The following is a 15993-nucleotide window of genomic DNA, read 5'->3' as shown; positions in this document are numbered from 1 at the left end:
GCTTGTCTGAACTGTGAGTTGTCAGTAATTACAATTGAACATTTTCCCTGGTATACGACACACACTTGCAAAAAGGAACACACATCATCTCTCTTTGGCATCATATCACAGAAACAGGGTGTGTAAGGTTGCTTAATTGAATCAAACCACGACAAGGCTCACCTGTCAAGATATGTTATGTATTTAAAAAAGAAGAATCTTGTTACATGATTATACCCATGAGGTATGATAGCTTGTTTTTGAGATTTTTGGAAATTATCTGACTAAAAAGTGCAGGCTCACACATCAACACCTGTGTACTGTTGTGTCATGTCTTTTATCCTTGCATACGTGTGTGTATCTGTCCACCTGGGCAAGGTTAAATAGCCGTTTGCCTGTGAGGACACTGTTAGAAGTTGATCACTGTGTGCAGGTGTGCAGGATAAAGTCACTGAAATAATTAGAGCCATCGTCCTTCCCATGAGCAGGAGCACATATGTGACCCACGCAGCCTGCCAGAAGTGTATGGGCTGACTGTGTGTGTGTGTGGGACTTGGGACAACAGGCGAGAAGTATGCTTATTGTGTAACAGTTTGGGATCCATGTGTGAGAGGTTGACATAGACAAAACATGCTTATGTCTGCTTCAGCGTGTGTGTTGGCTGAAGCTTGTCATTTGATCCTCTGGTGTTGTTCACTGTATGTTCAGCAGTGTGGGAGCCACTCTCTCCTGCTGTACTCACCTCTCATCTCCTCTCCCCAGGGAAATGTTTGTGTCCACATTTATTTTTATTTTCTTTACGACTTGTGCACAGTTAACACATCCATAACACCCGTCCAAATCAACATTAGCGACATTCAATATATGGTCATGTGTTTTGGTACCCTGGTTGTTGGTGTGTGTGCTGATGTGCCTTTGAGTTGTGCATGCCTCATGTAATGAAACATGCAAACTAAATATGCATGAAAAATTCAAAATCAATCAGGCAAACTTAAAGCATGGATGTGGACATTTACACACACAAACACACATACACACACACCACCTCTGCCATTGTTAAGGGAATTGCTAAGATGCAGGTGTAGCGGTGTTATATAACCAGGTAGTGGGGATACTACGCATGAATGATCAAACACACACACACACACACACACACAGCTCATCCTATTTAAAGAAACAAAGGGACATTGAAGGCCTTACTGCAGTGTTTTGGTGCTTAGACTGGCAACACCTTAATTCCCCTGACTACCGCAAACAAATCAAACATGGCCTCAGTTTCTGTTTAGTCTACAGTAATTTAACAAAAAAGATAGATAGATAGATAGATAGATAGATAGATAGATAGATAGATAGATAGATAGATAGAATGCAAAAAGATAGAGATAGATAGAATGCAAAAAGATAGAGATAGATAGAATGCAAAAAGATAGAGATAGATAGAATGCTAAAAGATAGAGATAGATAGAATGCAAAGAGATAGAGATAGATAGATAGATAGATAGATAGATAGATAGATAGATAGATAGATAGATAGATAGAATGCAAAAAGATAGAGATAGATGAGAGATGTGGAGAGAAATACATAAGATTCTGCAGCGATACAGAGCATAATCGAGAGTCTGCAGCTTATATTGATTACTGATTGCCCAGCCTCAGCTGTAGAATAAAGTTGCATTACGGTGTTGCTCCCATGTTTTGAATTGTGGGTGGGCATTAGGCCAACGTTACTGTGAAATGTAGAACTTATGTTGGAGGGAGGCAGAGATCAGTAATGTATGTGTAGTAATGTTTATGTATTGAAAAGATGCAGTTTTTATTTTGTAGACTTCCGCAGTCTGATTATTGGCTCTGAATAAAAGGCTATACACTGAGATATATTGAGAATCTTTTTGCATTCAAACGATTGACAACTGAATCTTAATCGAATCGTAAGGCCAGTGAGGATTCACACCTTTAGTAACCACTTGAGTCAGACTTAGATAACTAATTTCTCTCACTTACCTTTAGAATAGACTGTTTCCTAGGGTGCATATTCATGTGAAGATTCACGTCTCAAAGGCAGTACAGAGTAACCAAAAGTGACAGAAAAAAGACCATGAAGTATTAATGAAATCCTGTCCTTAAATGTTTTGGATTTAATCGCTTTGTCACTAAAAGCAGTTAATAAAAGCTCTACTTTCTTTTCACCTATAGTTTGTGCCTAGAATCATGATATATAATCTATGGGCAAAGCCTAATTACCATACACTCCATTTCATTGTTACTAGAGTACCACTGACTACATATTAAACAACCCCAAATTTTAGATGGTGGCACCTGTTTGGATGTATACACTATCATTATGTGTAACAGTAAAAGGAAAATTCCAGTGTTTTTCAACGTAGGCGCTACTTTATTGTTCTGACTATGGGTCATTAAGGTCTAACATTGCAATCATCTCCTCTGTAGGAAGGATTCAGGAAACGGAACTCCGGCAAAACAGCGTATTGCATTAAAAGCCTCCTGAAGCTTCCAAACCCACTTTAAATTGACATAAATCAAATCATTTCAAACGTTGGCTCCAAACACCGCTTCCACTGTAAACACAGAAATGGCCCTCCTGGAGCTTTTATAGCTAAGTGCATAGGGATCTAATTCTGAGGAATCAGTGCTACCTGTTTGGTTAGCCAACAGGCAAACTTTCTGTTCCTCTGCAGTAACAACAAACATTTAGCATTTATTGTTTCCTGTATATATCCTTTAAGCTTGCCTTTAATCTCTAATGATAATGATGGAATAATGTGTCAGGAGTAGCTCTTTATTCAGAGAACATAATGTAACGGCTGAATTAAAACATTGCCTTGTGTTCTGAACAGTAGCCTGTCAGTTTTTTCCCCCTTTTCTTTCTGTGAATATTGAAACAGTAGAAACAGAGAATAGACTTGGGAGTCGTGTACCCATTATTCAACACTTGAATAATGAGCAGCCCTCAGCTGCACTTCCTTTTAAATTATGGAGGCCTCATTAGAAGATGTGTGACGTTGATCTGCTCTGAATGTAAAAAATGTTTTTGCCTAGCAACAGGAGCATCTACTTTATAACATATATTTATACTGTATTTCATGTGTGCTTCGATGTACACGGGCTATAATTGTATCCACCTCACGAGCGATTTAATTGGACCAAAACACTGATATTTGGATCACCCTGTTCTTAAAACCTGTTGTGTAATGTGACGGGTACAACTGATGTACCTTCCAAAAACTTGTTTACGTCTGGTCTCAACTTGCTTGTTTTTCCCATGGCAAAAAAACAAGTAAGCAGTAATCATGTCATGCTCAGCTGCTGTGAAGGGCCACTGGTTTAATTGGTAATGACAGTCCACCTCCTCTCTGCTCTATTTTGACTTTATTAAGTGTTCTTTTTTGTGTGTGTCAGATTTCAGCAAATATACGTGTATGTTCTTTGAGAGAGCACTGCTGTCTTGACACACTACACCACTCTAATCTTAATCATTTATGACATCATTCCAGATTTCCCAGCGATGCCCAGCTGTTGTCTTGTGTGTGTGTGTGTGTGTGTGTGTGTGTGTGTGTGTGTGTGTGTGTGCGTGTGTGTGTGTGTGTGTGTGTGTGTGTGTGTGTGTGTGTGTGTGTGTGTGTGTGTGTGCGTGTTCAAGCTGCCTGTTGTTGCAGCATGCTTTAACCATGTGAATGACAACATTGTTCAGGTCACATGAGTTAAAAGAAGCTTAACTCACACTGATATCCCACACCACGGTGTTTGTTTGATAAAGACTCAGCCTCACAGAAACACACACATTGTACTTCTTTGAGGAAGTGTCAACACTAATCCTGAAAGGTCTGAAAGAAAAATACAACAGCAGAGGTGAATGAACAGTTTAAGCTCTGGTTTGAATAATTCACCCTTTAGTTTACGTGCGTAGATCAGCTACAGTTTGTAGTTCCAGTGTCCTTTTTTCAGTCTTCTTTTTTTGATTTATCAGTCCAAAACCAATATAACATGTTATTATACTGTAGCTCTTCTAATATGTCATCATTATATGCCTTATATACTCTACTGGGATATCTTAAGTCTCTTATTACTCTTCATTCTAGTCAAGTCTTGTCTACTTATTACAGTCATTCTATTTAATTCAAACACAACCACTTTAAACTTTATTTTGCTTATTACATAATTATAGTGTAACTTCTAGAGTTCCAAGGGTTATGTTTTACAGAGAGAGAGGGGTCAGCCCCAAGGCAGAGGAACAGTGTAAGTGAATGTCAGCTCTGGCCCACGCCTTGCTGTTTATCTAGAAAGGTGAACAAAAGCGAACAGGTATAAATGTAAGAGTGAGTGAACCATGAATGGACCACACCTCACTGTTTTTCTAAGAGCTGAATGGAAATGGTTCCCCCCTTGCCTGCAGAAAAAAGAAGTGATAAATGGAATAGGTTCAAAATGAATTGCTTTGTGAGGTACACTTACAGTTTTTCTTCTACTGTAACAAAGGGAACTGTCATTCCTAATAAAAAAAATGGAAAAAGTATAGATGCTGAGATTTCCCCAAGACATTTGTCATAAATTGTTGCTTATCAACAATCTTAATGAAAGGGTCGGTTTAAATGCTAGTGAATGGAAAAGGTCAAAGTTAATGAGTGTCAGAGAAAACGCCTCCAAGGTCAAAAGGATAGCAGTGAATAGTGACAGAATAAAAGGACAAAGCAGATTCTAAGTCCTCTGGTGCAAAGGGACTGAGGATGTTTTGTGTGCAGATAAACATTCTTCAAGGATTTATTTGTCACATACTCATATTTCTTGATGTATGCAAGGAATGCAGGCATTGTATACTCCAGAGAGCTCGCTATAAAGTCAGTGTGTTAGGATTATAATAGTTGGAATAGAGTCCGCTCAGTAACTTCTATCCTACGTCTCAGCCTGTAGGATGCCTTGTACTCCTTTTATATATCTATCTAGCAAATCTTGAGCTGCAAGCTGCAGCATGACTGTCCTAAGCAGCACGAGTGATGTACTGTCACATACAGTCACCTTGTGGGTGATATTGTTAACAAGCGTTGGTATGAGGCTTCTCAGTACTTCACAGACTCACTGATGTTTTCAAAGCTGGATTGGATCAAATCACGGATGGCAGCCTGCAGCGTAGCTTCTGATAACCTAACCTCTTAGGTCACTGCAGTTTTTGTTTATGTTCTGGTATGAAGATGACAATGGCTTGATTTAACTTTCTAAATGGTGGTAGAACATTTGCCTTGTGGCTCTCCTTGAATGAACAATCACAATGGTCGACAGTCCTACACCTCTGGTGGGACACATAATCTGTTGTTAGAAGTTTAGCAGGGACTTTTTCAGGTCAAAATCCCCAAGTATGGCAAGGAAAGGATCTGGGTACCTCGTTCTGTGCCAGCACAGAACACCATTTAGCTTTGTCAATGCTATGTTAGCAACTGCCTGCAGGGTTATGCACAGGTTGGACCGCACAACATTAGGTTTATTCCCCTTATTGTAACTGGAACTGCCGTTCTTGTCTGTTTTCAAAGTCTGCTTTTGGTCGGCACTGATTGCAGCCGTTCTAGACGGTGCTCATGGTTCCGCCGGCTGCACCACAGCACGTTTATGCAGCTTCCCAGAGGCTCTTCACTCCGCCCTGTGGAGAATATGCAGTGAGTCAGCAAGATTTTGACTGAAGTGGCCAGTGGACGCATCAAGAGCAGATTGAGCCAGACAGAGTACAACATAGTGCATTCGATCAATTTTCGGGACACCCCAGAGCTGAGCTCAACAGTAGCCCTTTTAAGATAGAAAAGGCGGCACATTTGCTCCAAGGTAAGGACGGCAATGTGCCGGCCTGTCTTTCTAAAACGGAGGCGTAATATTCCTCCTTTTCCAAAAGCCGCCTCTGAGGTAGGCGTAAACATGTGACGTGACGCGAAGCTCAAAGTTGGGCTGTGAACAATGACAATGAATTTGACTTCAAAATAAGAGCTTTACGTTGCACCCCACTGGAGTTTAGAACTGGGTTCTTAGCGGGGGGCTTTAAATTTGAAAGTAGCAACTGTTAGCTTGCCGACACAACAACAAGCTAACACAACCAAACAGCTACAGAGACCGAGGAGACGCTAGCATCACCTGGATCTCAGCGGCCGCGGACCAAGCCGCCAAAAGGACGGGCAAATTGGCGGCTTGGTGCCCTGTCTGAAAACGGCTAGTGCAACAAAGTCTGATATATTAACAATAAACACAATGATAACAGTCAAACAACGAAACCATGTAACTACATCCTACCATTACCAAGGTAAAGGCAAAGACATCAAGAAAGAAGGATGCAAGCAAGTCAACAATATCAGGCAGGCATGACGCTCTGCTTCTGGTGGAACATGAAACCACCTGGAGGACCAATCAAACGGTGCATGTGGTTACTGAGACGTGCCCTGTGGAATCAAGAAGTAGAAGCAGCTGCAGATATAAACTCACTGTGCCCACCCTGATCTACATTTCTGCTTTAAATTATCTGTCAAGCTTAGAGTCTTTAGTAACTTCCCAGCACTTCCTATAGCCCACATCTAAGATTGTATCTGATATCGGCTGTATCTTAAAGTGAACACCTGCTGGGGACAGGATGAGGGAGATGGGGCTGTAAAGGTTAGTGGTGAATGAATAGTCTATTGTGCTGGTTTGTGAAAGGCAGATCTCATCACTGAGTTGTCAAATGAACATATCCATGTTAAATAAAGAAAAGCCAGGCTATGTATGAAAGCTCTAATACAACATCAAAAGATCCCTCAATGTGTTCTCTTTCTAACTTGTAGTACCATCAAAGAAGAGACAGATATATGTTAAACCCCCACAAAGTCCCTTCTCCCACACTTTCTTGGTTTAATTCAAACTGCCTCCCCCATTTCACAGAGGATGTTTGAGTTCAGCCCTCACCTTGGGTCTTCCTCTTCACTCATTTGGCAAGACACTTGTTTGACAGTGGCTGAGGTAAATTTGGTTTCCTATTTTATCTTTAAGTTGAATGGAACAATTCATTGTTAATTCAATGCATTGTACATTCACATACATAGAGTATGACTGGGCAAAAAGTAATTTCAAAAGTAAAAAATTCCATTACATAAGTTACCGTATGATTAATTATTATCTGAAATAATTAATCAGTGTATTGATACAAAATTAGTTGCAAACAATTTTGATAGCTGACTAATTGTTCTTGTCATTATTTAAGCAAAACTACATGATTTTGTTCTGGACTGAAATATCTCAACATTTATTAAATGGATTGGAACAAAAATTTGTATGGTTTCACCGATCTTTCCTCTAGTACAACCATTACGTTCACTTTGGTTTTGAGTGAAATGTCTCGACAGTTGTTGGATGGTTTGTATAGTTTAATTGTAGTACCTTTGCTTATGCTCTTTTTTTCTTGCACCATCATCTTGTAGAAAAAAACAAAAAGTTTCCTTTTCTTCAGCTGTACTTTCTGTTAGTCCTACTTTGCTAATGATAGCTTGCAAACATGCTAAACTAAGATACAATTGGGAACACAGTTAATATTGTGTGTGATACATCAGCAAGTTAACATGTTGACGCTAGTATTTATTCAGAGCACTTCTGTGCCAAAATACAGCCTCCCAGAGCTGCTGCTGTGGCTGTAAACTCAGTTTTACATTATTGTAAACCAAATATTTTATTATTTTGGACTGTTGTTAAGATAGGACACACTTTGTAGATGCACTTTGGTCTTTGTTAACTTGTTATTGGCATATTTTATTATCCTCAGACTTCCAGTATCCTGTACACTAAACAAGCACTCCACAACTCAAAAACAGAATCTGCCAATAAAACAATGATGGAACTAGTTGTTCATTTCAGTCTTAGCAGTGTGACATGTACAGGCTTATAGTAGATAGCAGCAAACTGCAGTCAAACATTGTTCCTAGAGGAATTGGCCACTAGTGTCAGGTGTCACACATGCAGCTCTGTGCTGAGAACTTACTTAGGGTCCAAAGAGCTGAGTAACTGAGCCCAGTTGGTGTCACTCGCTGAGTCACCACAAAGGAAATGGTTTTACTGGTGCAGCACATTATGGCTGCTGCTGTGTGTCTCTCCACAGTCCCCTTCTTCTCCTTACAGTGTAATTGAATTTAAATTATGCATGCTGTGTGTCTGCTGGTATGGAGAAGTCATAATCACTCTCTTTGTATAGGTGTGTGTGTACCGCCCACACCTGCTTTATGTATATCCATAGGTGGGAATGCATGTATGTAATGTATATGCTGTGCTTTTATATGCACTGACTGTATGTGTGCACGCACTCGCACAGCCTCTAAGAAACAGAAGAAACCTGAGCTCAGTTCAACTGACTGATGTTACCTGGCTAACACTTTCCCATTACTGTACTGGGCGCTCACTCTAGTGTGTGTGTGTGTGTGTGTGTGTGTGTGCGTGTGTGTGTGTGTGTGTGTGTGTGTGCGTGTGTGTGTGTGCGTGTGCAAGAGAGAGAGTTCATCTGACTATGTAACTCAGCCACCTTCGTCTAAATTATTCCCACCCCACTGTGGCGTGGTCCCAACTTGACACCCAGTCTAAATGTTTTAGCAGTTGCATTATGGCCTCTAATGACTGGAAACCTTATTAACTCAGCAATTTTGTATGACAGGGGAGCAAACTATAATGAGCTCTACATCAGTGACAAATGTTGGGGTCGTATGACTCAGTCTGTCAGGCTTCAACTTGTCAAGCGAGCTCATTGTGCTCATTTGAGTTCATCATGCCCTGACGGACTGAATGATATCACCTTCATTGTAGTCTTAAGAATATTCATCAGATTTTGGGGAATGTTTTTAACAGATACATAGGAGATATGCATCATGACTCTGACCTTAGTAAATATAAAGCTGAACCATATTTCTGGTTTATTATTGTTATCAGGTGTCACGGCCCAGAATCAGTGGACAGTATCTCCAACGAAATTTGCATGAATGCTTTTCAAGAATGTCACTCACACACAAAGTGTCTCTCTTTTATCAGCTGCAACAGATTATGCAGATGTTCAGTCAAAATAGTAAGCCCTACAACACTGAGCTGAAGCAGAACTTTTTTGTTCATCTTGCTTCTTACATGTTTGGTTTGACTTCGTGACTACGGGGTCACTGGGTAGAGCAGGGAAGCACATCAGCAAACACACATTTTCTTTGCATTCATCACTCACTACACTTTATCCACACGCTGCATTCATCACTGAGTTCCTGATCAACACTTAAAGCTTAGAGTGTAGGACAGAGTGTAGGATTTATGGAGTTTTATATGATGATCCATGATTATGAATAATATTGTAAATAGTATTACTGTTTTCATTAGAGTATAATCACATGAAACTAAGAACAGTTGCATTTTTTCATGTGAAGTCCTCTTCCACCAAGTCACCATGATGCCATGTTTCTACAGAAGCCCAAAACAGACAAATCAAACACTGGCTCTAGAGAGGGTCTTTTGTGTGTTTTACCCACCATAGCTCATGGTTAGTTGGTTGCAGTCTACAGCCTCATCTCTAGATGCTACTAAATACTACACACCTGACCTTCAAGTGTACAATTCAGTTTATTAAAACTTTTTTCATGTGTGGTTACCTTTATTGTCACTGACTCTGGGTCACTTTGCATCAATTTGGGTGCCTGCTGGGTTCTGAACCCTGGACCTCTTGTGCCCAACGTATGAACAATGCCTCCTCAGAACCACATGTCAACGTGATGATATGCCAAGAGAAAAAGACAGTTTGTTAGGATTCATCCTCTTGGAACCATAAATGTCTCTTTAAAGTTGATGAGATATTTCATAGAATAAATGAAAACCTTCACCTGCTACAGGAAAAAACAGAAATTCCCCAAAGTCACCAGGGTTCTTCCTTTGGCCACCTTTCACATCTGTACCAAAGTGTATTTCATGTGTCAGTATTTGTACATTTATTTCACTCTGGACCAAAGTGATGGAGGATTGACCAACAGACCATCCCCAGAGCTGTACTCTTAGCATGACAACAGTTTGGTTTCACAGGGAGTTATTTGTTGTTCCTACTTCTTGGTGAGAATAGGGTCTTGTTGTCAAGTAATTGGAGAGGATGGAGGTAGTTGTTGTTCATTAAGAAATAGTAACAGCACCTAACTGCCTCTAAATTCACAAATTGTCACTTTTACATTTTCTCTTTTCCCCTGCTTCCATTCACTATGGTGAGCTAAGATTCATACTTGACATGCAGACATGAGAGTGGTGTCAGTCTTCTCATGCATGCAGCTCTGTCAGATTACAACCAGTATTGTTTTTCAGTTAAGTGCCCTTGTCATGCATTACTGGGGGTAACGTGAGTGTGATGGATGTGGTAGCAGGAAGCATGAAGCGACTGAATGGAGATTGAATGTAGATGTTTCAAGGAGGGATAGTTATTGCTTTCACAAGTCTAGGTTTCCTCCGCGTCTGGAGGAAGCTTCACCTGCATCACACCAGTATGTGCACACTTGTGTATATGTGCACACAGTAGGGATGGCGGGATGTAAGATTTTATAGCAAATGGCAATTTAAAAAAAAGCACTTGGGATAAGCTGATTGGATGAATTTCCATTATCAGTATTTTTCTCTCTGCACATCAAAAAGTGACATAGGATTTGTGGTAATACTTTGGATTCCAAACTAAACAACAGGTAGAGGCAAAAATATACGCTATATTTTGTTATGAAGCAAATAATTCTTAATTTATGTTGTGTTTCATGTCTACCACACACACAGCAAATCATGAACCTTGCCGGTCTTGATCTAGTGATAGTGTGTGAGCATTTCCTTTGACTGGTGACAAAGATGTCTTTTACTGGCTCCTGTTTAGTGCCTTCTGTGTGGGTGGTAGGGGCTGAATTATTCTCCAACTGGTCCGCGTTGGTGTTCAGTTTGAGCCATATGTTGTCATATTGGTGCCATTCCGGTTACTAAGAAAATAGCCATTATAAAAGTGCACCTTGGTTTTTTCATACACTTTGTTTGGGTGTTAATGTGATTATTCGGGGTCATTTAAAGGCTGTGGACTGAATAGTGTGGGGCCCACCTCGATGATTGCTTCATAGGCTTGTACGCCGCTTACTGGCAGTGACTGACTTGGCCATACGCTTGTATAGCGTGGGGCCGGTGTCAAAGAGCACCATTACCATAGTGTCAATTCTTTCATTGAATAACCTCCAGAGACTTGCATTGTAGGAAGTCCAGACTGAAGGCTAACCACAGTGAAAGGCTGTTTACCATCAAGTTGGGTCTGTCTCCAACCACATGCAGCTAAAGCCACCGTAGCTAACCCGCTCAGGGTAATCGCTGCACACTCACACTGACTCAGAAACACAATCCAAATGAGGCCAAACGACACTGACTCAATCAAACACACACTCACACACTCCCTCTCAATCTTCTCTCTCTCTTTCTCTTTCAGGCACATGTGCCGCCTCACACACCCTCACACCAGTCTTAGTCAGACATTTTAATCCAAGGAATTGAAGTGATGTTTATGTCATGCAGAGTCGAAGAACACTGGGCTGTTAGTGGTTGATGGAGCAGAGTAAAGTTGCTTTGACAATAAAGGTCAGGTCACTGTGAGTCCAAAGAACGCCGTCATGTCATTTGTAATGATATAGACAATTTTTGCTCCATGATGAAATGACTGGATTCAGGGGTTCACATAAACACACACCTACAGACTTGCTTCAGAAAGAGAGCATGGAGTTGATAATCAAGAATGAGGTAAGGAGGTAATCAGAGGCAAAGGAAACAGGTGGCTTATGAATTATCTCAGAGCTTTCATCTGCTTTGACCCAAACACTGTGTATGCGTGTCCACTTTCAGAATGTTTGCATGTGATTTTGCATCTCTGTTTTCCTCATGATGGAACTGGTTAGATAACATCAGGGTGTGTTCAGAAATGTTTGTGGTTTATTGGGACATTTGACTTCGTAGGTTGGTTTTGGCTGATTAGTAAAATGTCTGTTGGAGCCCCTAAGAATGTGAATGTTAGTTCAGCTTCAAAGGGAACTGTGTTATAGTTACAAGCAAAGCGGATACAGGAAACCATAACCAATAACCCAGTGAACCCAGGGAAATCCACAGTGGTTTGAAATGGTATGAACAGAGAGGGGAAATTACAAAAATGGTATGACTTAAACTGTTTTGGCCTAGTTCACTTTACAGCTCATTTTCATTGAGCTGTAAATGAACGATGAAAATACAGACGTTTGCTTTGGCCCGTTGCCCACCATGAAGTTTCATTTTTGGCCCACTAAGGTAAAAAGTATGGGCATCTGTGGTAGGGGTGTGCTAAAATATCGATACTACGATATATTGCGATATTTCGTCTTGAGGTACGTTATCGATACACTGGTGCCAAATATCGATATTAAAACATTTTAAAAAATAAACAATAAACAATAAAAATTGTTTGTTTGTTTTTTTGTTTGTTTGTTTTTTGGGCCCACCACCACCACCCCTCTTTGGAGGACAGCTTTATCTTTATTAAAACATAGGTATACAACCAAATATAATTTAAAAAATGGTTTAAGTAGCTCTGAAACCCACACGTATAGATATTTAATGATAGTTGTAGTCAGTGTGTGTGTTAAGAAGAGACACTGTGCAATATACTCTTTGTTTACTTGTCTGTCATTCATGTGAAATTGATTGACAATGTTTTGTCATTCCTGTGAAATGGATTCAGTGCAGTCAATAAATTCTGAATTTCTTCAGTGACACAGATATCGTGATGTATCGTGGATTAAATTTTTTGCAATATATTGATTATCGCAGAATCGCTGTATCGTGATATTATCGTTATCGTGGGCAAAATATCGTGATAGTATCGTATCGCGAGGTACCTGGTGATACCCAACCCTAATCTGTGGCCTAGAGCCTTCAGTAAGAAGGACCAGTTTCTTATTGAAAGGACCTCAATATATATTAAACTGGATTCATTATAAACTGCTATAATGCTTTCTGATTTATACCTTCTAACCCAAAGAAAACACTTAAGTACCTCCCCATCGTCTGATTGAATTAATATTGGGTTCTTTTCGTTCTGTCTTCTGTCAAAATTCTAATAATATCCCTAGGATCTGAACCAGGATCGGTTAAACCAGAATCAGGATAACTTAGTTTAAATAGATTCAATCTATATTTAAACACATTTTAAGTATGTTTTCTCCTTATCTATTGTCCCTCCTCCCTGTCTTTCTCTCAGGGAGTTGTCTTCCAGACATCAGACCAGCGTCCCATTCAGGAACACCAGAGAGTCCAAGCTGATCTGACACTGAAGGAGGGAGAGGAACATGATGGAACAAGTGAAGTGATGAAAAGCAGCAAATGTTTACATTAAGGATGAAACCACAATAGTCGGTTAAGTAAATCAGGTGATGTTGTTTGGTCTGGGACCCTGATGAGTAACTAACCCACACAAAGACTCAAAATCACTGCAAATGTCTTGTAGGGACTCCACAGGGTCTGCACAGGGGCCATACTGTATGACTCCAAACTGCAGACAGTCTGAAGATGCTGCTCATGTTACTTAGAACTGTAAAACTAGATTTCTACCTGAGCATTAAGCCCTAATGAACAGAGATGATTTTTCATTTGTATGTTTTGAATTCCATGTATGACTTGTGTGCAGACAGTCATGCAGATCTGTTTGATACTAGTTTGCACTGTGCTGGTGCTGTTTATTTTTTGTATTTGAGCCATAAATGCTTAATCATGGCTCTGTTTTTTATTGTCTTTCATAGTTGGAACTAATAAAATATTGATATAATTTTATGGTGACTTGTTATTTATTCAGGGAGAATGTCTGTCTGAACCGCAGTGACTCTGTGGTAAAAGTGGGAGTGTGGTGACATCCCTGTGTGTGTGTGCACGCATGTGTGTGTGCGTGTGCGTGTTTGTTTTTGTTTGTGTATAATGAGTCAGTTTTTCATTGTGCTTCCAAAACCACGCTCACCTCATACAATTATCTTGAGACGAGGTCGGAGCTTCTTACATCAAATCAGTCACAGCTGGGTAGTTTTCTCACAGTGTGTTCACGTTGTGTTTATTACATTTGTGCAAATGTTTTATGGCATTGACATTCAAATGTCAGTTGACTTGCATCTTTGCACGGTTACGCTCTGAGATGAAAGCAGTTACCTTTTGTTCAGATGCCTAAAATGACCACATTTTCCTGACGGGCAACCTCTTGGAAACATGCAAATACTGAAGGTCATCAGTTAAAAGTAGGTGGTCAGGGTCAGAGTGGATAGTTGGGCAGACACAGTAAACAGTCATTGTTTTTTAAAAATCAAAACATTCCTACTCTGACTTTTAAAAATGAATTAGATGTTTTCCATTTTGTTTTCCTGAACACTCCTAAGAGTTTATGATGTCATATTAAGCCAACACTTTCTGGCATGGATTTGATACACAGAAGTTCCAACCCACGCCTGAAGCTATGGCATGATGTGACTTTGGTTTTGGAAGCCGACTGGAAAACTGACACTACGAGTCCTTCAAGTCCTCAGGGGAAAAAATTGAAAGAAGAATAAGCTTGTGCAGGATTATTGCTTGGTTAATGATGAGGCAACCAGCAGAGTCCCTGTGCCCTTAAACCTGACCATCAGAGCTTTCTTACTGTCGTTGTTAATTTGACCTGAACTGCCCCGATCTCTTTGAGATCTCTTTCGACCGACTTTGAGTACAACTGCGCCGCATTTGAGTCTTTATTCACAACCTGCTCAATTGAACCCGTATTTTTGTAGCAAAGCTGTCAGCATATGTGAACACAGCTATCACACTTGGATACAGGGCAAACCAAGATGGCTGGAATCTCTGAGAGGAGATGGTCTCTGCTTGCCCCCCCACTCCAAATCTGTCTGAAGCAGTTTGCTTGCCATCAGGCATTGCTACAGCTATCTCATCAAGTTTACCGGAAAGCAATTGTCATGCGTACCATTTTAGCGATCAGTCTCTGAACTGAAACAAAATCAAGAAACTGCAGGTATGGAAATGACTAACAGTTGCCTCATTTTACCACAGTTACACTGCTGTCATTAAGGTACGAGGGTATACATGCTTGTGTGTTTGTTTTCATCATCTTAATGATGCTCATTTAGATAAAACACTGTACTGTCATAGCTGGTGTTTACACTATGCAATCATACTGTTCCCTCTGTTGCTTATTTACACTTTTTTTTATTTCTTCACAGTCGCAGTGTCTCCCTGTTCATTACTGTAGATCCCAACAGCAGTGTCACGACAGGAGAGCTTGATTTAGTGCCGGCATTAATCTGTCATGCCAAGAGCGAAAACACAGTTAACTGGATTTGCAGTGGATGGATGAAGGCTGCGGGCTGAAACAAAGAGCACCGATACTTGGCTCGGATATGATACGAAGCGTTGTTGGAAGATAAAGGAACCAACACTGAAGAAGAAACCGATTATGGGAGCATTCTGGTCTCTCTTCTTCTTCCTGTAATTAACTATTTTTGTTCTTTCCTTTTCTCTCTTTTTCAGTGTAGTGACCTATTAAGAGCTGTGGAATGCACAGAGTGGACCCTCTGACCTTGTAATGGTTTGACCCGGTAGGTCGGGATCAAAGACAAACTGCACAACCTGGCCAGAGATGTGGGGGTGGACGGAGGGGTCGCATACCTCTGTTCACTTAGCCTGCACAGTTTCAGTGCGTCAGATATGAAATCAGCTCCGTGTGTATGAGAAACATTAACCTGCGCGGAGATTTGAACTTGTTACACTGTCTGGGAAAGTGTGCGCGTCTTTGTCGCTGCTTTTACAGGAAACTGAATCTATTTTAGGTGACCGTAAGACAACACAGATCACACTGCAGTCAAACATTTACATCAGAGTTGCCCTGAAATTGTTTTGCTTCTGTTTAAGCAATTTTTCTTTTTTTTTTTTTAAAGCAATAGTTTTTATTTTAAGAACTTTTAACACCACAGAAGCAAACCAGACACA

At 40.4% G+C, this 15993-nt stretch overlaps 1 protein-coding gene across 1 annotated transcript in view; it reads left to right on the top strand.

The window, feature by feature from the left end:
* The window catches only part of LOC115585978 (carabin), a 61537-nt gene extending 47731 nt beyond the window's left edge, over positions 1 to 13806 (top strand). Inside the window, exon 15 of the mRNA XM_030424682.1 lies at positions 13238 to 13806. Coding sequence (XP_030280542.1) covers positions 13238 to 13304 — 67 coding nt within the window. The 3' untranslated portion in view covers positions 13305 to 13806. The remainder of the gene's footprint in view (positions 1 to 13237) is intronic.
* The last annotated feature ends 2187 nt before the right edge of the window (positions 13807 to 15993 follow it).

The sequence above is a fragment of the Sparus aurata genome, chromosome 8 (assembly GCF_900880675.1).
Source record: "Sparus aurata chromosome 8, fSpaAur1.1, whole genome shotgun sequence".
In the NCBI taxonomy this organism is placed as follows: Eukaryota; Metazoa; Chordata; class Actinopteri; order Spariformes; family Sparidae; genus Sparus; species Sparus aurata.
Note: the sequence above shows the minus strand (reverse complement) of the source record. Positions and strands in the feature narration are given on the sequence as shown.